We start from the raw sequence: 26,882 nt of genomic DNA on the forward strand, positions 1-26,882 counted from the left end.
GGCCGCCGTCGCATCCTGTGAGAGCGCCGCTGATGATTAGAGAACCTGAGCGTGACCCCCGGCGCGGGAACGGCAAAGACGGGGAGAGTTAGGGATCAGTAGCTGCGTTTCCATTTACCAGAGAATTCCACAAAGTATGAAAATAAATTTGCTTAACAGAAATCAATTTTGGAAAAAAGTTGAGATTCGCACATGTTTAGTCTGTAGCCCTTTTGTAAAATCGCAAATCACAGGCGACAATTTCCCCAAGTACAAGCGGCTTCTCGCTCCCACGCCTAAATAAGACGCAGACGTCTTCTCTGATTGGCTGATAGATTAGCGCCAGTGTCATGGCTTAAACTTTACCTAAAAATTGCACAAATTGAAATCACGAAAATAAGTTAGCTTAATGGAAACATGCCATTTACGAAAAAGCTCACGGTTTTTGATAAAAGGCTTTTGCGCGAGGATGAGGTGGTTTTTCAGCGGTAGTGAACTTAACTATTTCACACGAGCAACGGAAACACTTTTTTTCCGCATCACACGAGTCACGTGACCAACAGCCAGATACTACTGGCGGAAACGACAAAGACGACAGGAAGTGGTAGGAAGAAGATGGTTTGTGTTTGTTTTCTTGTAGAGCTCACAGCGTCGCACCGCTCATGAAAAGTTGTCATTTGAACATGTTGAATCCAGAGCTCTTCTGTAAAATCAAAAGTGACCCCAAAAAGCCGCACATTTGCTATGGAAACGCAGCTCGTGTTTCCATTACGAATGTGCGCAAATCTACAAAACACAGATGGAGCAGAACCGTTGAATGCCACTCGCTTTGGGTGGCAGATTTTTAAAAATTAAAGGAAATGTTGTTTTATGTTTTACAACAGAGCCACAGAGATATGTGTGGAGAACGACAGGTACATAAAGGTAAGATCATGCACAAATTTTAACCAGAAAAGAGAGGTTAGCCAAAAAAACAAAACAAAAAAAAAATCATTAAAATGAGAAAAAAACATGAACAAATATTAAATATTATATTTTTCTTGCAGTTATATTGCTGAATTGATTAAAACATAATTAATACCTTTAATTAGTTATAATCAAAGTTTAAAACATGAGCTTCGATGTTGGATTTTGGATTCGTACGTCCGATCGTGTGAGAATCTGCTCCTGGACGCCCGAGAGCCCCAGGAGCCTCTCAGTGGCCAAGCCTGCTCAGTCAATACAGACACAGGGTGACGGGCCGCTCAGCCGGACCGCTCCGCTCCGCGTCCTGCTCGGCAGATTAAAGCCAAACAACACCGACGCTTGGTGAAAGGCCAGATTAACTTTGCCTCCTTGAAGCCTCTCCAGCAGCAGCAGAGACCGAAATCCCCACAACAGTCCTGCGGTCTCGCTAATTGGCGAGCAACGCCGATCCGGGCTTTGATTAATCTTAAATCTTAATGAGTTCACTCAGAGCTGCTGTGATATTCCAACTGAGGAGGTAAAATACACTCGCGATTCCCTTCGTTTCATCCCCGCGGTTGCATCAGAGGAGACCTGGAACTTTCGGCCCAGTGAACCCGCCGAGGAATCAAAGAGAATACCAGAGATGTGTTTAATAATTTATTTGCATATGATTATCGTAAAAATACTGAAAGAAGAAATGCTTATTTTTATTCTAGTTTTCTCACATTTTCTTTTTTTTTTATTTATTTATTTTTTTTTCCAATCTAGTACACCTTTAACTGCACAGGAAAACTCTGCCCCAACAGACACGTTTTCTTCTTTCACGGCGAGATTCTCTTTAGCTTCAGATACGGACAGACTAAGGATGTCCCGATCCGATCCCAGGTATTGGTTTAGGCTTTTTTTAAAAAAAAAAAAACTTGCTATTGGCATTTTAGGCCTTCTGTCTGTGATTTTTAGCTCTAGCTAGCTGTGCAGTTGTTTCTTTTGTAAACATATTTCCTCCATGGAAATCATAATAGACGCCACACGTGTCACAAATCTACACTTCCTGAATGTCTTAGTATTTTTTTTTCACCCCAACTAATGAAGTTCACAGTGATAGAGACTGTATTGGCCGCTGCAGCTCCTGGTCTATCAGTCATATGTTGATAGTCATATGATTTAGATTGTTTCCAAATGTCCCAAAAGCAGGAGAACGACTTCTTTCAAGTTTTATCTGCAACCAGTTAACTAGAAATGCAATAAAATATCACTCAGAGCTGCTGTGATATTCCGACTGAGGAGGTAAAACACACTCGCCAAATAATCAAAAAACCTTTCTTTTTAATAAACCAGAGTAAGCATGCTAATGCTAAGCTAGTAGGCTAGTAAGTAACTCTTTGTTTCGAGTCAGATCATAGAAACAATGAAGCTGCACAAGTTTCCACTAGGCAGGATCTGACGACATTTTCAGTTTGATAAACTTCAGGATAAAAAGTAGTTTAACTTTATGAAGTCTAAAAATTGATGCAGAAATGTACAATGACCTTATTCAAAGCGGCTTCTTCTGTCGGAATAATGTAACATTACACAGTTACAACAACGTTAGCTATAGCATTTATTATTTTAATTTCAGTATATATCGACTTAATGCAAACATTGATTAAAATTCACTAAATTTAGGTCTAGTCCACATGTAGCCAGATAACTGGGGGAAAAAAAGTACAATTTTGTTTTAGCCTTTCAACCACACAAAAACTCAGTTTAATCACCAAGAACAATTATTTAATAAAACTCTGATCAAAGTGCAGATTTGAGGAAACTGTGTGTTTGCATGTGTGAACAAAGGAAAACAGAGACTTAGGGACTCACAAATTAGTCTGGGACAAATAATGTGCCAACATATCCGCTTTGACAAGATTCCCAATCGACATTGTCTTGTGTTTAATTAACTTTATATTCTAACACATTGTTTAAAAGTAGTTAAACCTTTTTATCTGTCAACACAAATGAGCCTCTTGGTGCCATGTTTAATTCCTGACAGGAAGTTGTTTGTTTTGAAGCAATCTGATTGACTGGCATAGGTTTTAGCCTTGTGCCACACTGCCCCCTATGGGTTTGGCATGTTTACAAAAACGCTCAAGGGAGGATTTGTGTGGGTTCATGTGGATGAAAACTTTTCTGAAAACGATCCTGAGTGCAAAACTTTATAAAACAATATGAGGAATCGTTCAGTTGAGGCGTTTTCCGAAACGACTCGGATCGGTTTCGGGACATCCCTGGTAATGACCGTCAAATTCCCTCATCCGTTGCTTTATGAAAACATAACAAGCAGATAAGTGAGGGCCCTGCAAAGGGCCAAAGTCAGGTCGGATAGCTGTAACTGCTCAGTGGTTTGGTCTAATACAAACATGGTGTTATATACAGGCAGTTGGTTTAGATAGAAACTGCACTGACAGCTGGCGCTCCGAGGAAAACACTGATTAGGAAGAAACGAAACAATGGCTGATTTGTTCTGCAGTTTTTTTTTCTACCTCTGAGTCAGTTTTACGTTCCTGCTAATCTGCGATTTTTTTTTTCTGAGTAAAATCTGCAGCTCTGCTTGGGGCAGGAAGAAGCCCGACATCGATCCTGACACAGTCTGCTCAGTGATTTTAAAGATAATTAGCCTGTCTGAGTCAAACGTCTCCTTAATTCACTCGTTCACGTCTGTCTGGTTTCTTATCATGTGGGAAGAAAAAAAAACAAAAAAAAACAAGCTTTGTAATAAAAAAGTTAAGCCCAAGTAAAAAATAAAATAAAATAGCAGTATCAGGTAATAACTTAGCATTCAAACGATGCCACCGAAGCAACAGCGAATGTGGAACTTGGTAAGTACGTTTCTCATGACGGAGTTTCCACTTTGGCATGCACATGACCGCGTCCCGCACAGTGTCAGCTACGTCTCGCCTCCAACGCGGAGAGACGCGGGGGGTTCGGGAGAGGGTGAAGACTCGGATGCTTTGTACAGGTTCGTAAAACACGGATCTCCCAGTACGTTTCTGTGGAAGACGGTATTTAAGAGGAAGAGGATGAAAAGTTCCTTTTTTTTTTTTTCTCATCGCCAAAATTAACTTTAAGGAACCTATTTGGTTGGGATTAAACAAACTACAAAAGAAATAAAGGAAAGAACAAAACAAATGGTCGAGCAGATTGATACGGAGGTCAAGCTGTGTTGAAGGTTGGGTTTGCTTCATCTTGGCACTGTTGCGTCATTTAGACGTTTGTTTGCGAGCTCACCTTTCCTCGGTGAGACGGCAAGCAGGAAATGCTGATTCCCAACCAGCGGAAAGAAACAGGAAAATAAAAAAACACATGCAGGCATGCAAACACAACCTGAGAGGGTCCATTAAGAAGTTTGGCTTCATGTCAACAGTCACAAATCCACAAGTGTCAAGTAATGAACACACACACCGCAATGGGAAGTTGTCTTTATACAGACATTAAATCTCCAGTGGGAAGGAAGTCTTCGAACCGGTCCGCTTTCATTGCCTTCATCTTTTATTCTCCGCCCTCTTTTTTTGTTGTTGTTGTATTTTTAGACTTTGTACATCGGATTCTCCTCGTCAGAGTTCATAGGTAGTTTTTTCTTTCTTTCTTTCTTTCTTTCTTTCTTTCTTTCTTTAATCTCCTTCTGTATGCGTTGCAGCAGTTCACACTCTGATGGGAAGAGTCTGGCTCATCTGTTGCCGGATGATTTCCTGACTGTCTTCCGGACTCTTCCTGTTGTGTCCCGGCAGTGTTCCTCCCAGCCGCAGCAGATCCCTGCCAAGACAAACGGCACACAGGTCAGCATCGAGTTCTCAGACGCCAAAGCTGCCGCGAGTCCGAGTCTTTCTGTTGAAGCTGGATTAAGGTCTAACCCATCTTTGTGTCGGAGGAGCTCCATTCTGCAGAGTTCCTCACTCTCAGATCCTACGATTGCAAATAATAAAATACGACATCATGGGAATAAACCGTAAAACGTGCTGATCTGAAGCCTCGTCTGCTGTAAGCAGCTCCACAGCCAGGCCAGAATCTATTCATCACGTTTTCAGTTTTTAATAAAACTTCAACATATTTCTTGGCTATCTTTGGGACACCAGCGGCCGAGTGTCCTTTGTTCCCCGGCCAGTGTCCTTGTTTTTAAGGCCCGTGTGGCTGGAGATGCTGAAGCAGATAGCGCCGCATCTCATATCCCCTCTCTGCATCCCCTTTATCTGACCGCGGCATCGTCCAGCAGCCAATGGCGACGCAGACGCTCTTTAAATCATCGCTCTGACAACATGATTCTTCTCCTCTCCCCATCTATCACTCGCCGCCGCCGCATACAGATGAGGCCATAAATTAATCATTGGCATGTCATCGGCACACAGCCACAGCGGAACATGCAGACGCACGAGCAACACAACGCAAATAGGAGCGCGCGCGTTCTCCTTCTTTCCGCCCGTCGCGTTCGCCGGGCGCGCCCTCCCCTGATGCATTAAAAAGCTCATTAGCAACCTAATTAAACACATTCCTCTCTTTTAGCTTCTCCTCAATCTCCCTTATTACTCACACTTCATCACCTCCTGCTTTTCCACATCAGCACCCCGTGTGCCGCTTTCTGTCCTATCACCTACATTCCAGCATCCAGCCAAGTGGAAGGGGAATTAAAGCGAGGTCAGCCATTACATTTCCACACACAATTAGCTTCGCTGAGCCCAAATCTTGGCACAGGAAATGCCCTCGGGGGACTCCATGTTAGAGTGAAAACTGGGAGCCAAGGAGCCGGTACCCGCACCTGGAAACTGAACGTGTGAATCCTCCTGTATGCGTCTCTCTTTCTGTCTGCCTGTCAGCCAGCCAGCCCGGCGGCATAGACAGTGCTGAAGATCCGCGTTTGATTCATTATACATCACCAGCCGATCCGGTGTTCTGAGCACCCGCTAAGAACACCGCTAATGTTGTTGACTTGAATTCCAGGCTAACAAAATTCAGAACAAACACGTCAGCATGCCGGAGCGTTCCAAGTCGGCAAAAAGTCAGAAGGAGAAAGCTGGAAAAAAAAAAAAAAAAAAAAAAAAACCCAACACCTGGGGGCGAGCACAGCTACCTACGACATCACATCTCCACTTCCACCGAGAAGTGTCAGAGACTCAGAGGCAGACATCCGTCTGGCAGCAAAAAGGCCCTTCAGCGCAAAGAGGCATCCTATCGAGTCAACACGGAGTATAAAACAAAGCAAAGCCAACGAGCACGCACCTTGTTGTGCTTCTCTTCAGGCCAGACATTTTTTTTTTTCTGTGACATCTTATTCCAGCAACCCAGAGGCGCAGCGCTGCCCGTCTCTGCAGCAGCAATCTTTATCTTGCGCTGAGCACCAGTCATATACAATACCGAAGACAATTTCACACGAGGAAGAAGGAAAATGCATTACTGCTTTATTTTCTGCTTTCGTCATGGAATAACCTCCAGACCATTTTGAGTGCTGATGGAGTGAAAAAAAAAAGAAAAAGAGGACAGTGATTGTTTTTTATTTTGTGCCAAACTTTGCCCACAGTAGCAAAGTTGCCTCCATTTACAAACACGTTGCCTTTTATTTTAAAGTGACGACCGTCAGAGCAGACAGATGATTAAGAACCTCCAGACGGACATCCATTTGGGAAAATGTCAGATTTTAAAAAGCATTTTGAAACAAATGCTTCACTAAAAGTCAATGCATGGACACACATGGTTCAAACACCTTCATACAATGTATAAAGGTTGGTAGTATAGATGTTAGAAGCATTAAATAAAGCGGCAGGATGTAAGTTCCATAAAAAATAGTTTTTCACTTGTTTAAACTGTCACCATGTCGTGAAAGATAATCCATGAAAAGATCGAACTCCTTCATCTCCTACCTGAGCTGCTGTTACTGTCTGGAGAAAAACAACCAATCTGAGCCAAGAGGTGGGTCATAGCGCTGTCAGTCATGCTCATGTACTCGTTGCTAAATGTGTGGATAGCAGAGAAAACATCTTACCGTTACAGGAGAATTGTTTATCTGGCGTCATTTGGTGTCTGTGCTAACTAGCCTTAGCATTCACAACATGCTATGCTAGCTGCAGTGTGGCAGGGAGCAAGGCGAGGAGAAGGGCGGATGAGCAGCGCCACATGTAGAGGTGATTGACAGCGCTAAGACCCGCCTCCTATTTGTGATTGCTTGTTTCTAGTTGGCACTGGGAGAAAACAGAGGAACTTTTATTTTTACTGATTATATTGTCACGACATAGCGACATTTTCAATAAATTTCTAAAAAAAAAAAAAAAGTTAGCAAAATTTACCACAATAGTATAACATCACAGCAAAAAAAATGTAGAAAAATCCAAACTTTAAGTTCAGTACAATTATAAAGGGGAGTGAAATCTATTGCTGGTATCGCTGTTTTAAATGTTTTGCTTCAGGCAGTAGGAGACCATTCTTCTGGTCCTTGGGCATTTCACAGATCTCTGCTCCAGAATCATGGGAACTTGGATGACCTTGGAGGAACATTGATTCTGTGTCTGAAGGAGCGCTCGGTGTTCTGTTTTGGACCAGATCAAGCTACGCAGTATGTTGAATCACAACACACATCACCGTTTCCAATCGTGCAACAATGCAGTCACAAAGGGCTGAATAATATCTCCAGTATCATTTATTCAAACTCTGTATCAATAATAACATCTGGACAATTAGACCTTTCTGTCCTCAACTGATATAGATTTCAGTAAATCTGAAGAGGAGAAGTTCAGACGTCACGATGATGGGGGAACAAAAGCATAGAGAGAAAAATGCGAGTTATTCACGATAAAATAGGTTGCTATATTTTGAGACTTTTTGGACAAAAAACAAACAAACAAACAAACAAAAAAAAAAACAGGATTAGCCAAAATGGGAATCTAATGGTTCCCCAAGTTGATCACTCTACTGGTGAGCTTTGGATATTTTTTTATTACCTTCCTTTAAATCCTGTTCAGTGTGTTGATGGGAACATGAATATGGGTTCTTCTCCAGTCTAATAGCCAACAACAACCCCAAAAAAAGAACCCATCCTAGCACACAAACTTTTTATTGAAAAACTAGAGCTTTGTTTCCACTAAGCAAATTTGTTTTTTTTCGGAATTCCGATTTGTGCAATTTTAAGGCCAATGGAAACACAGCTAGCAGATCATGGAGTTGCTCTGAACACCAGTGCTGTTGGGCGTCGACCTGAGTGGCTCTGGTCCAATCAAACTTACATGTCTGACTCACCCTGAGTAGCTGCTGGTCACCACCTTGAGGCTCGCGGCGTTGCGGAGCAGCTTGTCCAGGGTGCTGACGATGCGCGAGAACTTAGGCCTCAGGTTTCTCTCCTTCATCCAGCACTCCAGCATGAGCTGGTGCAGCACCATGGGACAGTCCATGGGTGGGGGCAGCCGGTAGTCCTGCTCTACTGCCGTCATTACCTGACAGAAGGAAAACCACTCATAAGTACAATAATTTTAAGCTAAATGGCATAAACATTGTATGTTCAAGGTCCACTGAATTCAAAACATAGAGACTGGTTAAGTGTTTATTTGAACTGGAGCAGTTTGTTACTCTGAACATCAGGAAGCATCCTCTGAAGGCGCACAATTAAATATTAATAGACAAGAACATTTAAAATGAGCACCTGAGCAATACACATGATTTCCACACTGAGACAAAGTTCAGTTTATTTTTGATTAGATAAAAATCTCTGTTCTTCTGCACGAATTGTAGTTTTTGAGTCATTTTGATGAAGTGGCATCACCTGCCTGGACCATCGACTTGCTCTTAGAATACAGATGATGCGGCGCTGACATGACGTCTCCAAGGCACATGATAAATCTGTATTATTTTTAAAAGGCAATTAATTCTAATGCCAACAAAAAAAGCGAAAAGTCCTGGACTGAGTCTATGTATCGGCTGTGAAGGGAAAGTGTTGACGATGCGTAGCTCATCCAGTACAGCTGCTGTTAGTAATTGGTGGGATCTGAGCTTATTCTGCTTTTTGTTGTTTTGTTTTATGCTTGTCAATCTTAACTTAAAAACACGTCAGTTTGAACTTATAATAAATCTATTTTAGACATCTTTAAGATTAAATATTTACACATTTCTGGCATTTACACTGCATGTAAATACAGGATCATTTAGAAAGTGGCTGCATGGTCAAATAAAAATGTCTACAAAGTCAATTCTGATTGGTCTGGATGAGGCAGATTTTTATTTTTTTTTATTTTTTTTTTTGGGCTGTGAGTCAGATGTCAAAATCATTCACCCCCTAATGCACAAAGATGTCATAATTTCAGAATTAGTTTTGTGAGTAAAACCTCTTGTGAAACACAGCAGCCTCCAGAGACGGAGGAAGCGGTTTGTCCAGATGAGATGCAGACATGTTCCACCTGGACCTCGCTGACACTTATGACCATTTTGGTGCAGTTTTTGCGTTCGTCGGATCTCAGCATTTCACACAGAGACTCTGATTTTTGTTTAAAGCCTCTTGGGGACTGATAATGCACTGAAAAGAAGGGGAAATGAACTGAACTGAAAAGAAAAGTAAAGCCAAGTCTCACCAGGATATCAATGCAGTTTTTGTGTCCCTGTCGTCCCCGAGAAGATCAATAATTCAAAACAGGAGAACAGCAAATCTACCTTAAACATAAGCATCTTTGTTTATCCTCTTCAGCCTGTGATCTGATTCAGGGGATTTTGTATCTACTGTGCATTTGGCATCAACCTTTGAAGGGGAATTTTCTGCTGACTAAATGTATGCAAGTTTCACAGGTGAGACTGAACACAAGAAGCAGAAGAAGAAGAAGAAGAAGAAGAAGAAGCCACAATACAAGAAAAGCCACGAAGAAACAAAGTCACAACATAAAGGCTCAACACGAGAAACCACAACACAAGAAAGCCACAAAAAAAACAACAAAAAGACACAAGTAGCCACAACACAACAAAAAGCTACAATACAAGTTATGCTAAAACTGAAGGTATGCTAAACCTAAATTTTAGTGTAAAACAGAATTTATGAACAATTTCAAAGTATAACTTGCGTTGTGGCTCTTGCGTTTTGCCAACCCTTCCAGGCCACCGTCCTTGATAGCATTGTGGTACTTTGAAATCTAAGTAATAAGTGAGGAGCTACTTAATTTAAAGTCTGAGAACCACCAATCCATAACCTATCATTTCTTTTACAGTCTTAGGGGTGTCAAACAAAGCATTTCAACTTGAAAAAAACCAAACTCCTCATTCCTTAGCTACAAGCTAAAATAAACCCCATCATGTTCAACCATGTAGTTCTGACTAACCACATAAAGACTCTGTTTAGTGTCTGTTGGCGTTCTAGTAAGATAATCGCCACTTTCTGTATTATGTCCTGCGTTTGACAGCTGCTCAGTTTGTGCTGTCAAATATTCCATCCTTCCTTTCAGCGTCTCTGCCAAACTCTAAAAAAACTAATCCCAAATGCTGTCACTTCAGAACTGCTGTGACTGACGTGGAAAACAATAAGTGAAGGAAGAGCACGTTGGCTCATTGATTAGATTTCGCCTAGCAACTGCATTTACCTCCATAAGCTCTGTATGGGCTTCCAGCTCCCCGCAACAATAAAAAAACTGGCATTTGGGAACAATAAAGCAGTTCTGCTGCGCTCCTCTCCTCCCGCTGCTTGTCCTTTGATTTTGTGTCGTGCCTCCAGCCGGCGAGTACCTCTGTTTATATCTCGTATTTGTTGACTCTGTTGCTTATTGAGCAACGGCTGTGGCACAAAGGCTACGGGGAACAATGGAGAGCCTCTGCTTTGATGCTTTTCATTACTGCGTTAGGGTTTTGTTGTGAAAGTTATACATACATTAATGCCATTTTTCATTTTGGTTGCCTCTTTTTTTTTTTTTTTCCCTTGCTTTATTGGTATCAGTGTTACACGTCTCGTTTTTGAAGCGCGATACAGAGCCGGTAGTCCTCGGAGAGTTGCGTGGAGGTGTACAGTACGCACCGCTTCGGCACTTTGCTCAGCGAGGAGGAACCCAGAGATTTCTGTTTTCTTTCCTACAAAGCTCGGTGCTGCAGCTCCAGTGTCTGTGCAGAGCAGATAGCCGACAGGTAACAAGGCCCGTAAAAAAAAAAAGCCTTTCCTGAGAATGCCTTTGTGAGTGTGAGGAGGGGAGGCTTTGCAGTATGGATTTGTAGGGTGTGTGCTGGGCTTGAGCTGTAAATAAGGTGGTAAAAAAGAAGGTAGAACACAGGCACACAGCTGCACCAGCATCTGCAGAGAGGAGATAAAGACTCCAGAACAGAGCCGGGGTCCAATGTGTCACTCTGGAAATCAAAGCCACAGCCGCTCAGGGAACTCCCAGCTGGCCCCCGCTAAACTTTAGTGGCAAAACTCTTTGCAAAGGAATTTGCGGCACAGGTGCGTGTGTGTCGGGGAGGCGGCGCGGCCAACTCACGTCCTGGTTGCTCATGTCCCAGTAAGGCCTCTCTCCGTAGGACACCACCTCCCACATGACGATGCCGTAGCTCCACACGTCGCTGGCCGAGGTGAACTTCCTGAAGGCGATGGCTTCTGGCGCCGTCCACCGAATGGGAATCTTTCCTCCCTGCTCACGCACACAAACACACACACAAACACACACACACACACACATTGCTACTATAGAATACACGGCAATCCAGAAACAATAGAGAAGCACAGAAACACAGTGCCCCGCAAGTTTTCACACACCACTAACTTCTTTGTATTTTGTCATAACTGTGGTGACAAATTGGTACTTTGACTTGTTTACTGGAAAAAGGAGCTTATGGACGGGTATTTTTGAGACATGTTTTTATCATCTTGACCTTTGGTTGAACTGTTGTGTTGAAAGGTCACGGATGCGAAATCAGACATGATCCAGACTGTATCGTCGTTTTATGTACGCTGATGTTTGACATGGTAAGTTCTGTAAGGGAAGTGTGATTTTGTGTACGTGACTATAAAACACGACGTATGTACTTGTTTCTTCACTCCCGTCTTCTCCGAGGTTTAAAGGTTTAAACTTTGTTGATCCTTGAGTGAAATATCCTGAAGACAAATGAGCGTTTCTCTGTATGACTGATTCAATGTTTCCACATTTTAATAAGAGGACACAACCAAAAATCTCAAAGAAGGAAATCATTAGGAAATGAGGGACAAATTATTTACGTTTCAACATTTTTTTTTTTTTACCAATACCAATTTATATTCTGCCCCTATACTCTTGGTCCACATGTAACTGTATATCTGGGAAAATGAAGACATCTTATGTGTTTTTTCATTCATCCACACAAACACTTCGATTAGTATCACTAAACATGATTACATATTTGATGAGATTTGAGAAATCTCTATTTGTGTTTGCGAGTGTACATGTGAAAACAGAGCAGAGATTAGAGTCAGCAACAAGTAATGCACCAATATGTCCACATATTTACTCTGTGATTCCCAATCAACATCATCTTGTGTTTTATGAACTTTATATTCTAATACTCTATTTAAAAGCAGCTCAACCTCCATACCTATTCACACAAATGAATGTCCTGGCACCGTGTTTAATTTGTAGGAGGAAATATTGGTTATATTGAAGCAATTTGATTGGCTGGAATAGGTTTCAGCTGTGTGCTACACTGCCCCCTATGGTTTTGGCATGTTAAACAACGCCCATGGACGTATTTGTACGAGTTTATGTGGATAAAAACTTTCTGGAATGTTTTTATAGAAGAACTGGCTACGTGTGTACATTATTGCCACAACACGAGTTTCCTTTCAGAAGTGTGTGTAATTTCTTCTATGTACAAATACATTTATACATTGGTGAACCAATCACTGACACCAAGTAACACAGCAGACTAGTCAGGGATCAAACTGTGGAGAAGTTTAAAGCAGTTCCATCTGTCATCTGAAAGCAGAGAGAGCATGGCACATCTGCAAACCAAACAAGACATGGCCGACCACCTGAGCTGGCAAACCAGGCATTAATTAGAGAAGCAGCCAACAGGTTCATGGTAATTATAGAGGAGCTGCAGAGATCCACAGCTCAGCTGGACCGATCTGCCAACAGCTAACAGGATGTTATCCTCCTGATAGTCCTTTAGACTCGGTTCAGTTGGCGACCAAAATTGCAACATTTGTTACATTTCTACTGCTGTGTTTCTCTTTCACTGTGTCAAACAACCAAACCATTTGAAAAACCTGTTCCCCTCCTTGCCTGTGGTGGCGCTGTGCCAAAGAACCAGAGTTTGACTTTGCATTCACAGCTCCCCAAGAGAACCGGACTTTCTAGGCAAACAAACTGGAGTTTGATTAAAGTGCCACAACACTAGAATCTAGACGTTTTTAGATATCAGAACCAGTACCAATATTTATATCAGATTGGTGTGTCTCTAGTCAAAAAAACGTAAAAACCAGTTTCCTTCTACTTCACAACTATGAGCTACTTTGCCTCAGTATGTGACATAAAATCTAAAACAAACGACTTTTAGAAACGGTAAGAGTTAGACTAAAGAAAACATTAATCTGACTGACCAGGGAGCTCGTGTACGTGGGGTCAGCAGACGTGTCGTCCAGGAAACGTGAGAGGCCGAAGTCGGAGACCTTGCAGACCAGGTTGCTGTTGACCAGGATGTTCCGTGCGGCGAGGTCTCGGTGCACGTAGTTCATGTCTGACAGGTACTTCATCCCGGCGGCGATGCCGCGCAGCATCCCGACCAGCTGCGTCATGGTGAAGCGCCCGTCGTTGAGCTGCAGATAGGAGCCAGAGAGATTCAGGACGGGCGGCGAGGAAGAGAGAGGATGTGATGATTATGGAAATGTAGGAGGAGTATAAGAGATATGGACAACACCGGAGGGGAGCCGATCAGTCACTGACGCCACACAAACATGACATCTGTCATGATGCGTCGCAGCTGCTGCTGACGCTCACTGACAGCTGACCTTTTCACACACGCTGCCCAATTAGTAGATTAATTACACACTTTATTGCTGCACCGAAGCCGCATGTGTCTAATACCGCTTTGACAAAAACAACATAAAACAAACTGACAGGCCGCTCGCAGACACACGGCTGCTACCGAGGCGGATTTCTCATCGACATCAAAACAACAACACATTAAAGCGAAACCGCCTTCCAATTGCATCTTGCACCAAAAAGTCCTTGATTTGCAGCTTCTTTATTTATTTATTTGCCCTCCTTTTTGCTAACCATTAAAGAAGCATGAAACAAATCTTAAGATTGTGGGGCTTTCAGGGTTCATTTCACAATTCTCCACATTAGTGAAGCATGTCACAAAGTGGAGATTAGAATAAATGATCGGTCCGACCTGTGAAGACTCGTGACCCCATGACGATCGGAGAGCCGGAGAGAATCGATGGAACATCAATAGACAATTAAAAAAAAAAAAAAAAACGGGGAGAAGTTTCTTCTCTCATGACCTGAATATCTAATAAAACTGGGTAGAGAAACTGGAGAAAATACTATGCTGCATAATCGTTGCCTCCTTTGACTCGACTGTGAGAAAAGCAGGAACGCATGCACAGATGTGACATGGCAGAAACGGTAAACACGCTCGCTTTGTAGTCTGCACACTCCGGTGAAGTTCGACAGGCGAACGGGCTGGGATGGATGGATGTATAAACAGCCATGATTCACTGCAGGCCTTCAGAAAGTCCTGTGTATGCATGTGTGTTATTTCAGGCCGCATGTGAAGGTTCTGCATGCGCACATGTCCTGAAAGCTCAGAAAGTAGGTCTTCTGGGAAGCAAGAGTTGAGAATTTCCCGTGAGTGACTGACTCGGACAGTAAATAAATGTGTGTGTGGTTGTTAACGCAGTAGTTTCCTCATTAGAGTAGAACCCCGAGTTCCCCTGAGTCACCGGCTGAGTGACACTGGCAGGAGAGAGGAGAGCAGGGAGCAGGCAGGAGGTTTTTCTGTTATTTATGTGATAGCTGAATGAAGCTGCGTTTCCATTATGAATGTGAGGAAAACTTTGTCAATATTCCGCTAACGTAGAAAAAAACCCCAACAACTTCACATGGAGCTACAACTACTGACTGTAATTTCCAAGAACAAGTTTTCAAATAAAGACGTGGTAATAAGCAGAATGATACCCATTTGAATAAAACATTTACATTGTCCAACGGTTTCAGGTTAGCTTTTCTTCTTCCCTTAGCTGTTCTCTTTAGCTAGCATCACAGCAGATCACCCTAATCTGCTGTCATACAAAGCATCTGCACTAATCCATCACTTCATCCATGAACCTTCTGTGGACTGGGGGTGTGGTTTGAAACGGGTCCAGATTTACAACACCTCCCAGCATGCTGTTCCTGTGCTTTAAAGTCCTTCTTATAGGACAGAATCTCCAACTCCTTCCACTGTAGCTCAAAGACTTTAAAATACTTCTGCTAGTTTATAAATCACTGAAGGGCTTAGCACCAAAATACATCCAAAACCTGTTGTTCTATCAACTGGGGTCTCCTGGTTGTGGTCTACTCTGCACCGCCCAGAACCAAACATGGAGAAGAAGCATTCAGCTTCTATGAACCACAAATCTGAAAAAAAAAAAACCTTCCAGAAATCTGACTTCCTTTAAATCTAGACTAAAAACCTCTCCTGTTTAGAGTTGCCCTTGATTAGTAGTAAAAGCACACACTGTTTTAATGATGTAGCTTATTAAATCAATTGTTTGAGGTTTTTTTAACACGTGAGGTTTTGTGAAAAAGGACATAAGCAATTAAAATGTTACCTATAATGTATAACTATTGACATTCTCATAAAGTATAAATCCAGATTAGTTGGTATCTGAGTGAAGCTATCAGGGTGAAAAACTAATGGGGACTTTAACGTCTTAAAAACAAAGTTACCTGTCATCATGTTTGTAATTGGGTTGTTAATTACACAGAAGCTGATGATGTTTTACACAGTTAGCAGCGTGCCACTAATGATCTTTCTGTGTCAACATGTGAAGCTTCCCTGGTCACAGTAAATACATAACCAGTAAAACAGAACATAACATTTTATGAAGTTAAAACTTTAATCACTATCAGCTTTTGTTGTTTTTTTCCTTCTTTTGTTTGGACCACTTCACTTAATGTCACAGTTATTGTAACCATTACGTGAACTGCATAAATGATTCACCTCTTTGTAGGAGTTTTAGAAAGAGTAGGAAGTTTTAAAGGGACAGAGGCCAAAGACGTTAAATTACAAAGTAAAATCGCTTTTGTCATATTTCAGATATATAGAGTTTTTAAAGCCACTGAAGGATACAGTTGATTGTGCTATAATCAAAGGCAGTATGTGTCAGGAATAGACCTAATACCCAATACTGAATGTAAGGCCAAACATAAACATCACATTTATGAGACTGGAGTTGTTTTAAGAGACTTCAAACTCCAGTCCTCGAGGGCTGCTGTCCTGCAACTTCTTGATGCGTCCCAATTCCCAACACACCTAAATCAAAGAAGCAAATTATCTCTTCTTGCACTGAAATTCTATAGAGTCCTACTAAAGGTAATTATGTGATTCAGGTGTGTTGACAGAGAGGTGCATCTAAAAGCTGCAGGAGGCCAGCCATGGAGGCCTGGAGTCTGACACCTGTCCTCTACGGCAAGCTGTTAGCTTCAGCCTGTGGGACCAACTAATGACAACAGGTGTTATCTGCTGCAGGTAGAATATGAGCTGCTTTTAACAGAAACACACTTAGGAAATTATGAACTGTATCTTTACAGCAACAATGTTATTATTTTATTACTATTACAAATGCGCTCAAAACTTTGTCAGTATTCCTGTCGAAAAAACACAACCAGAATTTTACAATTGCGTCATTTCTAATAAGACATGCGATTAAAAATGATGAATAAGTTTGTTCACATGGTGTCGTTACAAAACATACTGTTCCATCTTCCTCCTACCACTTCCTGTCATCTTCGTCATCATTTCCTCCAGAAGTAACATCTGGGTGTTCACATGACTCATGTGATGTGAGAGGAGTGTTTCCATTGCCGTTTTGAGAAATACATTTATTTCAATACAGAAGAAAAACCTCCTCACCCAGGAACAAATTTTTTTTATTGAAAAGCATGAAGTTTTGGGGGTTTTTTTCCCCCAAATTGGCATGTTTTCATTAAGCAAATTTATTTTTGTAATTCAAACCATATGGTCAATGGAAATGGTGTGTTAAAAGTTGCATTTCTAGTGTGTGCTGGTTATTTGTACTTTCACATTTAACAACATAAATAATCTAACTTTTACATGGAAATGTGTCATTTTTTTGTTGAATGAACTGAGCTGAATGAGTAAAAAACAACAACAAAAAAAAACAAAACAAAAACAAAGCTAGGTAAAAATATAATGGTAAAATAAATAAAACTAAATTACTTTTGAAAGCGTTTCACTTTTGGTAGCCTTTGTTTTAGACATCGTACAGCTACAACCTCACTTTCTGATTGTCTTCATAAATGAAAACATTTCCTATTTGGGTTGTAAGAGCCACAGGTTGCTCACCTCTGCACCTCACCGGATGTGTAAGTGTGTAATACAATGAACCTAAATCAAAATTAGAACCATAAGAATCAATATGCAAAGTTAATTTAGCAGCAGCAGGGCTGAATTGAAAAAAAAAAATGAAAAAAATGTTTAACTGGTATTTATGTTGTTCAGTGGATGTAGCTCCAGTGATTACTGACAGGAACAGTCATGTTACACTAATTTCCACAGAGCGTGCTGTGCTTGGGCACACTTCTTTTTCGTCTTACAGAAGAACGACTAACAATGGCACAATTTCAAACCGAGGACATGAAACAGAGCAGCAACTCGGAGAGATAGAGACGAGTTTTACTTTCTCACTCAGCCTAAAACCTATTTCAGTCTATCGACGGGGGCATTGACAGTCCAAATAAAACTTACAAAGTAGCCTAATTATCTGAGGAAGTTGTGTTTACCACAAACAGCGGCCCCAACGCAGTCAGCAGGATACAGTTTAATAAATTGTTACAGTGCTGCTGGGTAGGATGGTTTGGTAGTTACTTAAGCCCGAGTTCATCCTGAACCTCAGAGCTCAGAGGGAAACCAGTGGATGTAGGGAAGAGTTCAATCAGGGGGTTTCACCCACCAACTCCACCCATTAAACTGCACTATTTCTACTGCATGAAATGAGCCTCCAACTCCAACTTCATGACGATTTCACTGTTTGTTTTTTTTTGTTTGTTTTTTGTTTTTTTTACAATGAAGATAGTTTACAAAAACCAGTAATTAGTTCTACATCCATCTAAATTTATAGTGGCAAAGAAGGGTCATAAAAATGAAAAAAAAAAAAAAAAAAAAAAAAAAAAACTACGCCACAACAAAAAAGCACAACTTCAACCAGATGAGCCACAATGGTAATTATGCTAAACTTGCTAACATAGTGGTTCGTTTTAGCATAGCTTTTATTTTTCTAGTTGTGGCTTTTGCATTTTGCCAAGTCCTTCCAGGCGACGGTAGAAATTAACTACAAGAGGATAAATCAAAATGGAATTACATACAATAAAAAGATGGTTCTATTTTACATAGATACATTTTTTTATAAAAAAAAAATAGAAAAATTCTAAAGTACTTTTTGATCAAAAATGTCTGACTATGCTAACAAAAATCTAACATTTAGGAGCTTATCAAAAAAGCGTAGAAAAATAACTGTGTTCACAAACAGGATAAAGGTTTCATAAAGCTTGCGGTGAGTTTTAAAGAATATCTGTTCAATATGTAGTTATAGAGCTCCACTTTTTCAACTAGTGATTGTCGAATGTTGTCTAAATTCATCAAAAAACGGTTCATAAGCCTTCTTTGCTAACTTTAGCATCATTAGCGGTTAACAGTTAGCCTATCACAATGTTCTTACACTGCTTAGAAATCACTCCTATTCTCTGTCACAGTCTCTTTTTACTGCGCACCCAAAATGTTGACACACAGACAACATAATAATGTTATCACCCCGCTCAGCAAGCTTTTTATTAGTCGACTCTGTGACTGTGTGCATCTCAAGAGCTACGTCCCTTATTACTTCAAATACAGCAAGGGTGTCAAATTTAAAGCTTCAAAAGACACAATTTACTTTGATGATAGAATATAATGAGATTGCAATATTGCAAGACCTTGTTATATACCTATTGTGCAGAGTCAACACCAAAAATCAGTCAAGACATACATCTCAAATTAATGTTTTTTTTTTCTTTTTCTGTGAAATGGTAAAGAACAATCCTCCCAACTCAGTAACGTCAACCAAGTTCTCTCTAAGCAAGTTGGGCGCAAAAATAAGAGCTATGATTTTCAGCAAAAGAGCTGTGACTGACAATTCTGTCAGACAGACGACACTTTAAGAGCCACATAAAGACAGTTAGAAAGTCGGCCTTCTATCACCCGAAGAACATTTCCAGAATTAGAGAACTAATGTCTCAACATCTCATCCATCCGTTTATCTTTAGTCGCATTGATTACTGCAGTTGAGTTAGTTGCTTTCAACCCATAATCACTGGAACATGGACCAACATATTTGATGGTTTTGATGATGGTACTCGACAAAATGTAATGTTTGTTACTGGGTTCTCAATTGGTGTCTGTTTGATGTTTTTATGTCTTTATTTTTGCGATTTTATGATGAAAAGCACTCTGAACCGCCTTATTGCTGAAATGTGCCATGCAAATAAACTTGATTGATTGACTTTATAACTTAGAGTCACTACAAAGTATGGAGAAAGCTGCAACTGTAGAAAATGAAAGAGATTTTGCTGACGCAGTACTCCTTGTTGCTCTAACAGGAGAGGAGAAGCGGCTCTCGTTGGGATTAAAAATACTGCAGTTTGGCCATAAAGTGTGAATCATTTCGCAGCATTTACACTGAGAAACGAGAACGTAATCGTCACCCAAAAGTCAGATGATGTTTGTAACATTCACAGATATGTAATAAACAAAGCCTGACAGATGTGTGCAATGGGAGCATACACCACAGCCCAGGCACCACCTTGTTTTTTCAATCCTTCATTCCTGAATTTGACATATCTATATGTGTATGTGTTTTTACCTTCAGGCAGATTCAGAGTTAAGAACAAATTGCTCATTTCAATAAAACACATGCATGGAATATATATGAAAGCATGATGCAATTTTGCAGCACTAGGCATAAGTGGGCATAGTAGTAATTAAATAAATGACCACTCTGACCACGAGATGGTGGTAACATGCCTGCATTACACTTCTCGGTATGTATCTAATATGCATGAACAGGCGTCTTGGCTGGGCTCCTGGATCTGTTATCGATTCAGAGGGAAAACGATTGTCCTTATTTCCACTTAAAACCATAAAATATTCATATGACTAAAGTATTTTAAAATGATTTACTGAATTAGGAGGGGGACATGAAATCCCTGGACAAAGTTTCTGTGGTGGAAACATGCTTTTATTTGTGAGCAAATGGAATGGAACCCAATGAAATGGAAATAAATCAAAACAAGCTGGAAGATGTCAAGACTCCTGAATCTCCAGAACACCCCTGACCCAAGCTGCTGATAGCTAAAGCAGTTATCACGCCAAGCAACATGAGACAAAACTAGCATGAAGCAGCCTCATTTCCCCCCAGTTTCACAGAGTAGACATGTTCAAAGTTCAGCCATGCAGGAAAACGAGCGTTATTGAATGTAAATGACATGTAATAGCCCCCACGCAGCTGGAAATGTACCTTGTGACATCTCATTTTTCATCCTGCCTTTGTTCAACATTTTGCGTAGGCGGTTTGGTGTGTACAGACAACTCTGATCGATAATGTATTCAGTGGTTGTACGGGGACTCTCTAACACACCAAAGCAAACTTATCCAAAAGTCTGCGTGTGACAAGTTATCCAGCAGGAGCTTGTGCCGCGAAGAGGCTGTCAGCATCACTCAGCCGCGTCAAGCAAAGACACAATGCCTGTCTTCAAGCTTTCTATTACACGTTTAATGTCTATCACTCAGCAAGCGAGCGCCTCAGGCTGTTTTACACGCAGTAAAACATTCCAATAACCCAAAGGTGCTGTGGCTGACTGTCTGCGTGTGTGTTCCTTTCGGCTTTGATGCGAGCAGAAAGTAATCTTCCCCGTCAGAGGTGCCGCAATTTGCAACTCCCAGCATGCTCACCCTCAGGAAGGAATCCAGCGCGCCGTTTTCCATAAATTCAGTGATGATGAGGACAGGGCAGCTCCGTGTCAGGACACCCTCCAGCCGAATTACGTTGGGGTGGTCGAACTGACCCATGATGGAGGCCTCGGCGAGGAAGTCTCGCCTCTGGCGCTCGGTGTAGCCCGCCTTGAGAGTCTTGATCGCCACCACCATCTCCCGGCGGCCGGCCTGCTTGAGGCGGCCGCGGCACACTTCGCCAAATTCACCTGCAGCAAGAGAACAAAGTGGCGGGAGGGAGGGAGGGTGATGTGGGGAGGGGGTTGAGTGAGCAGAGGGAAGGTGTCGGGAAAGAGGGAGTTGGGGGGAAATGCAGGAAGAGGGAGAGTTACTGGTCGGATTTGGGTGTGAAGGACTGACTTGAAAGAGTTGAGGGTCGGCTTCAACTGTGGGACACGTTTAGAAAAAAAGAAGAGGAAATCTTAGGGTTGTGGAGGGGGGATTCAAGGATCAAACATGTTGGGGAGAGAGGGGGTGACTGGTATCGGTCGAGGGTGCAACCTGGGTGTGTTGCAGGGAGACAGAGGATGGGCGAAGTACTTGAGGGTTTTGCATCTAGTGCCTAGCAAGTATGTTTACAGGGAAGTAAGAGAGAGAGAAAGAAAGAAAGAAAACATAGGGATGCATGAAAGTTGGGTGAGCAGGACCAGACTCATCAGGACAAAACATGCTGCTGGAGAGAAATAAAAAGAGAAAAGAAAACAATCTAGAAGGGGAAAAAGTAACAGTCACGTCAGTACTTTCCAGCTTTCAAGGGCACTGTGAATGCTATCCCTTTTTCTCCCAGAGAGGACTTATTCCTCCGAGGCTCTGAGGAATAACAAACTAAAGCCGTCTCTTTCTCCTCCCGAACAAAAGCGGCTGCTGCGCTTACCTGCACCAATTACTTCTTCGATTTTCACACAAGAGATGTCTATCTCTTTGGCAAACTCGTGAACCGCATCGTTGGGGTCCTCATAGGTGAAGGGGTCAATGTACACCTTGACCCCTGGAGAAACTAGGAGGAAAAACAAGAAAGAAAGATCAGAGCCTTGCATGTGTACCGGATAATTGGAGGCGGAACATAGAGAGTGATCGCTGAAAACACAACTGTGGTCAGATTTGAAGTTAAATAAATAAAGTTGATTTCTATATTAGCATTTTGGAGTGAATAGTGTAATGTACTTTGTGAATTTTTATAACGGCTTCTCATTTTTATGTCTGAAACTCTACAAGGTTCCTTATTGACAGGCTAAAGGTAAAATCCAATGAAAGCTGCATTGAGCAATTTTTTTTATTTATTTATTTTTTTTTGGCTTAAAGGTTTACTTCGTGACATAAACCCATTTTCTTAGCATTTTTGTCCTGGAATAAAACTGCCAGCCAATAGGATTTCCGTATCATCATGTTATCAGCACAGGTGGAGTTTTGAAAGAATCCGGGTGAAATCACATGTTCAATAGAATCACTTTTGTTCTTGAGTTACCTCCCCAAAAAACAGTTCCTGTGTTAAAGCATTTCGCTAAAATTGCATTATAGAAACTCCTGGCATGAATAACCTAAAGAATGTTTTTTATTTTGGACCAACCGGAACTTAATGATCAGCAAACAAGGCTTAAACAAACATATCCAGAAATATATTCCCGGAATATATTTGTAATGGAAATGCAGCGTTTGACACTGTTTGAAACCAAGTCTTTTTGGGAACACCCTAAGATACAGACTTTCTACAAAGGTGTGAAGGCACATATGTGCAGAATGCACGACTACAGGATTTGTTGCATGGGAAGACAACAAATAATGGCAGAACTTCCAATAAGAATGAGCACTTGTTTTATCAGAGACTGGTTAATGTTTTTTGTAAGTGAGGCGGAAGCCAATGTTCGAAAGCACATATGCGTTTCGACAACATGCCAAAATCACAGTGCCATCTAGTGGCCTGGCATAACAACTACAGTGGATTGAAGGTGCTTCTTTGGCAGTGCTGTCTAAATGTGGAACTTTTCCCCAATGAACACATGAAAATACCAGCAGTTTCCACACAGCAGTGGCCAAAGCAGCAATTTTTGAACAACGGCCTTTGACAACAAGGGAACAAGTAGAAGGACAAGCAGTCAAAATGAATTTCCCTGATTGATCCTTGTGACTGTTGGGAGATTGACAAAATCAAATGCAATGCAATGCTCAATGCAGAAAAGATGAGCGTTTCCATTAGCCCCATGTTGTGACAACAGTGAAACATCTTGATTCGGTCCATGTGTGTGGTTGCTTCTTATCATGTGGTTTTACTTCAGCCCAAGAACAAAAAGTGGAACGAAAACATCCTCCAAGAATGTCGTCTTCCTACAATCCAGGAACAACTTGAACACCATGATCTGTTGATTTGCCAGCATGCGGGAGAGCAGCGCGTTATGGAGCATAAGTGAAAACAAAAGATCAGATTGTTAAAATGTTGTGGTAATGACCAAGAAATTCTCCAGATCCGAGAGGAGCTGAGGCCAGAAAACTCATCAACTCCAAACACTCCAAGTTAAGAAAGGGTCACCATCAGTCTGGATTTCACCTACAAGTTGATTCCCAGCCTCTCTGTATGAATTGTGGAAAAATCACATTTCTGACATACATGAGTTTCAAAACCTTTAAACTTATGAAATATTTCAGTGGTTTACATCACAGAATATGTGCTGAAAAATCTAAAAATATAAGTACAACACAATGGTCACACAACAAAATGTTGGATTTTTTTTTTTCAGAATTGCTGCAAGGTTTTAAAAACCATCAGTGACTCCTCATACTTGAAATTGGTGAACCGCTGCCATTCGTCAAACAGTGCCAATTGAATTCAGTTTATGCAGCACAAATTCAAAACAGTGTAAATCTGTAGAAAATTTGGGAAGAAATTCCATCAAATCTATTGATACAGACATATGCCAAAGTCAGTTACACATATTTCAAATACTTCATTGTTATCAAGATTAGTTCATTAATCTAAATGGTTAAAAGTTTCCATCTAAGGAAACTCAGATTGCATCTAGTCGCTGACTTGCAGCGTTCACTCCTCCTGGACCAACATGTAGCGACAGCAGGCTGTTGCACGCATTGTTGCTTTGGGTATGAACGGTGCTATTTAAATAAACCTGCCATGGCCTGCCTCACATTAAGAGGCCAACATCACTAGTGACAACTTCTCAATGTGGTCACTGAATGCAACACCAGAGCTAACTAATAGAAATAGGTCATTTTTATGGGTTTCATTGTAAAACTGCACAGTCAAAAATGAACAGAAAATGAAGGGGGTTTAATTTTTTAAAGTCATAAATTCATCATGTCATTTATAATTGTCAGTGACAAACTGTATTGTAGTTAGCATGCTAACTTCAAACTAATATACAGTTAGCATGCTAACTTCAACTAAATATGCAGTTAGCATGCTAACTTCGAACTAAATGTACAGTTAGCATGCTAAATGTGTAAATATTTATCCCTATAAATATTTGGCTCCATAAATATTTAGTGTGCAGGCTAACTATTTCGCTCTTAGCTAGCTAAATTGTTTTACAAATAACTATTTAGCTTGTGGATTAAATATTTAGAACTGCGACATATAAAAATGCATGAACAACATTGTGAAAATATAACTTTGTACCTCCATTTTTTTTCCCGCTAAATAACCCAAATTATTGCTCTTCATTATTGATTGCATAACTTTACAGTCAGCACTCCATAATTTTCAAATCACAATTTGCAGTTTATTGGTCATTCTCATATTTTTTATCCTTTGTTTTGGTTGTAAACATTAATCTGAACAAATTATAGTGTTTAGTTGATAACTAAACTAGGGGGTAGTTTGTTCAATTTGGCACAGTTGAGGAAAAATCAGAAAAACAACAAAGGCAAAAAAAGAAAAAAAATCAAACAGCAACAATGGAAATGCAGAGGCTGTGTGCATGCTAAAATCTCCTCAGAAATAATGCAGATCAATAAAAACCATTGTTTCACTCTTTGACTTATTTCTTCTTCTCCCAATAATCAATAACCCTCCGGCAGCACATGCATCTAACTCTCTGCTTCATCTGCGAGGTCTGACTTCCTCCGAGCTAACAGGAACATGTCTTCTTTGACTCAAAACAGGTGATTGGATAATTGACCAAATCAGTTGGTTAACTGTACTGGCATGACTACAGCAGCAGAGAGGAGAAGGACACAGAAACTCACTGTACTGCTGCAGTTTCTCGGTGTACTCCAGCTCCGACCCGCTGCGTTGCTTCCTGTAAACAACAAGCACATGAGCAGAGTCACATTCACACAATCAGCTGCGGCTCTTTCCCAGGCGCGGCGAAATCGAGCTAATAAACCGCTCCGACATCAGCCGGGAAGCCAGGCCGAGGAAGAGCGCCGCTGCTTTCTTTTCCTTGGAGCTTAAGAGGCAAGAGTTGCATGGAAGCGCACACCCTTTGAATTCATCTGAAAATTTAATGAGCCTCTTTGTTCAAAGTCTAATTAACACGGCGAAACATGTAGTTCGTGTTGTCAGGGATGGAAAAGGGGAAAAAAATCAAACACTTACTTAAGGCAGACAACAGCGATAACCACCAAGGCAACGACGACCACCAGACCGGCCAAGACTGAGCCTATGATGAGAGTCAGCTGGTCCTGCACCGACTTCTGGGGGTCACCTGGATTGTAAAACACATACGAATAAATACCAGCAGACGGATTAAAGAGCAGCTGGAGCTGGATGTGTAATGGATACCAATTAAGTCGGTCATAAAAGCTATTAAGCCTGAACCTTCATTAGGAAAAGCTATGGCAGCAGACCATCAAGGACAGACAGCAGAGGGAGGGAGGAAAGCGCTCGTACTGTGCAGGTTGGTGCTGAAGTCCATGGGGTTGCTGTAGCGACCGTACCCGGCCACGGTGCGGGCCCTGACCTGCACCACGTAGGGCGTGGCCGCCCGCAGGCCCTCCACATTGACCGAGCTGTGCTGGGACGTGACGGTGTGAGCCATCGCCTGGCCCTGACCGGAAACAACAAAAAAACATCAAAAGCTGCAGAATGTAACTTTTTATTAAAAATATTACTCTTTTTACATTTTTGTTGAACCAGTCACTATGTCGTGAATGCATGGTATGAAGAAAACTTGAGCTCCTCTCCTTTCTCCCAGAGCTTACTGGAAGCAGCCAATCAGAGACAGGAGGCGTGGCTTAGTGCAGTCAATCATGGCCATGCTCATGCCACTCTGCCTCCCTCTCTCCTCACTTTATGCTACGATGAAGTTAACAGTCTGTCATAAATGCTAATGCTAGTTACCNAAAACAAAAACAAAGCTAGGTAAAAATATAATGGTAAAATAAATAAAACTAAATTACTTTTGAAAGCGTTTCACTTTTGGTAGCCTTTGTTTTAGACATCGTACAGCTACAACCTCACTTTCTGATTGTCTTCATAAATGAAAACATTTCCTATTTGGGTTGTAAGAGCCACAGGTTGCTCACCTCTGCACCTCACCGGATGTGTAAGTGTGTAATACAATGAACCTAAATCAAAATTAGAACCATAAGAATCAATATGCAAAGTTAATTTAGCAGCAGCAGGGCTGAATTGAAAAAAAAAAATGAAAAAAATGTTTAACTGGTATTTATGTTGTTCAGTGGATGTAGCTCCAGTGATTACTGACAGGAACAGTCATGTTACACTAATTTCCACAGAGCGTGCTGTGCTTGGGCACACTTCTTTTTCGTCTTACAGAAGAACGACTAACAATGGCACAATTTCAAACCAA

General features: G+C 41.3%; 1 protein-coding gene across 2 annotated transcripts in view; it reads right to left on the reverse strand.

The window, feature by feature from the left end:
• Nucleotides 1–1,840: 1,840 nt before the first annotated feature.
• ephb3a (eph receptor B3a) overlaps nucleotides 1,841–26,882 on the reverse strand; it is a 72,516-nt gene continuing 47,474 nt past the window's right edge. The window contains exons 7-15 of one of the 2 annotated variants that reach the window (XM_007554862.2): nucleotides 25,961–26,117; nucleotides 25,667–25,775; nucleotides 25,315–25,367; nucleotides 21,995–22,117; nucleotides 21,082–21,329; nucleotides 13,469–13,684; nucleotides 11,376–11,525; nucleotides 8,179–8,372; nucleotides 1,841–4,713 (exon numbers count right to left, since the gene is read on the reverse strand). In XM_007554862.2, the coding sequence (XP_007554924.1) occupies nucleotides 4,602–4,713; nucleotides 8,179–8,372; nucleotides 11,376–11,525; nucleotides 13,469–13,684; nucleotides 21,082–21,329; nucleotides 21,995–22,117; nucleotides 25,315–25,367; nucleotides 25,667–25,775; nucleotides 25,961–26,117 (1,362 nt within the window). In that variant the 3' untranslated portion in view covers nucleotides 1,841–4,601. The remainder of the gene's footprint in view (nucleotides 4,714–8,178; nucleotides 8,373–11,375; nucleotides 11,526–13,468; nucleotides 13,685–21,081; nucleotides 21,330–21,994; nucleotides 22,118–25,314; nucleotides 25,368–25,666; nucleotides 25,776–25,960; nucleotides 26,118–26,882) is intronic. The other variant, XM_007554863.2, reaches the window with a different exon arrangement.

Source organism: Poecilia formosa, unplaced genomic scaffold (genome assembly GCF_000485575.1).
Source record: "Poecilia formosa unplaced genomic scaffold, Poecilia_formosa-5.1.2 Scaffold67, whole genome shotgun sequence".
NCBI classification, from domain to species: Eukaryota; Metazoa; Chordata; class Actinopteri; order Cyprinodontiformes; family Poeciliidae; genus Poecilia; species Poecilia formosa.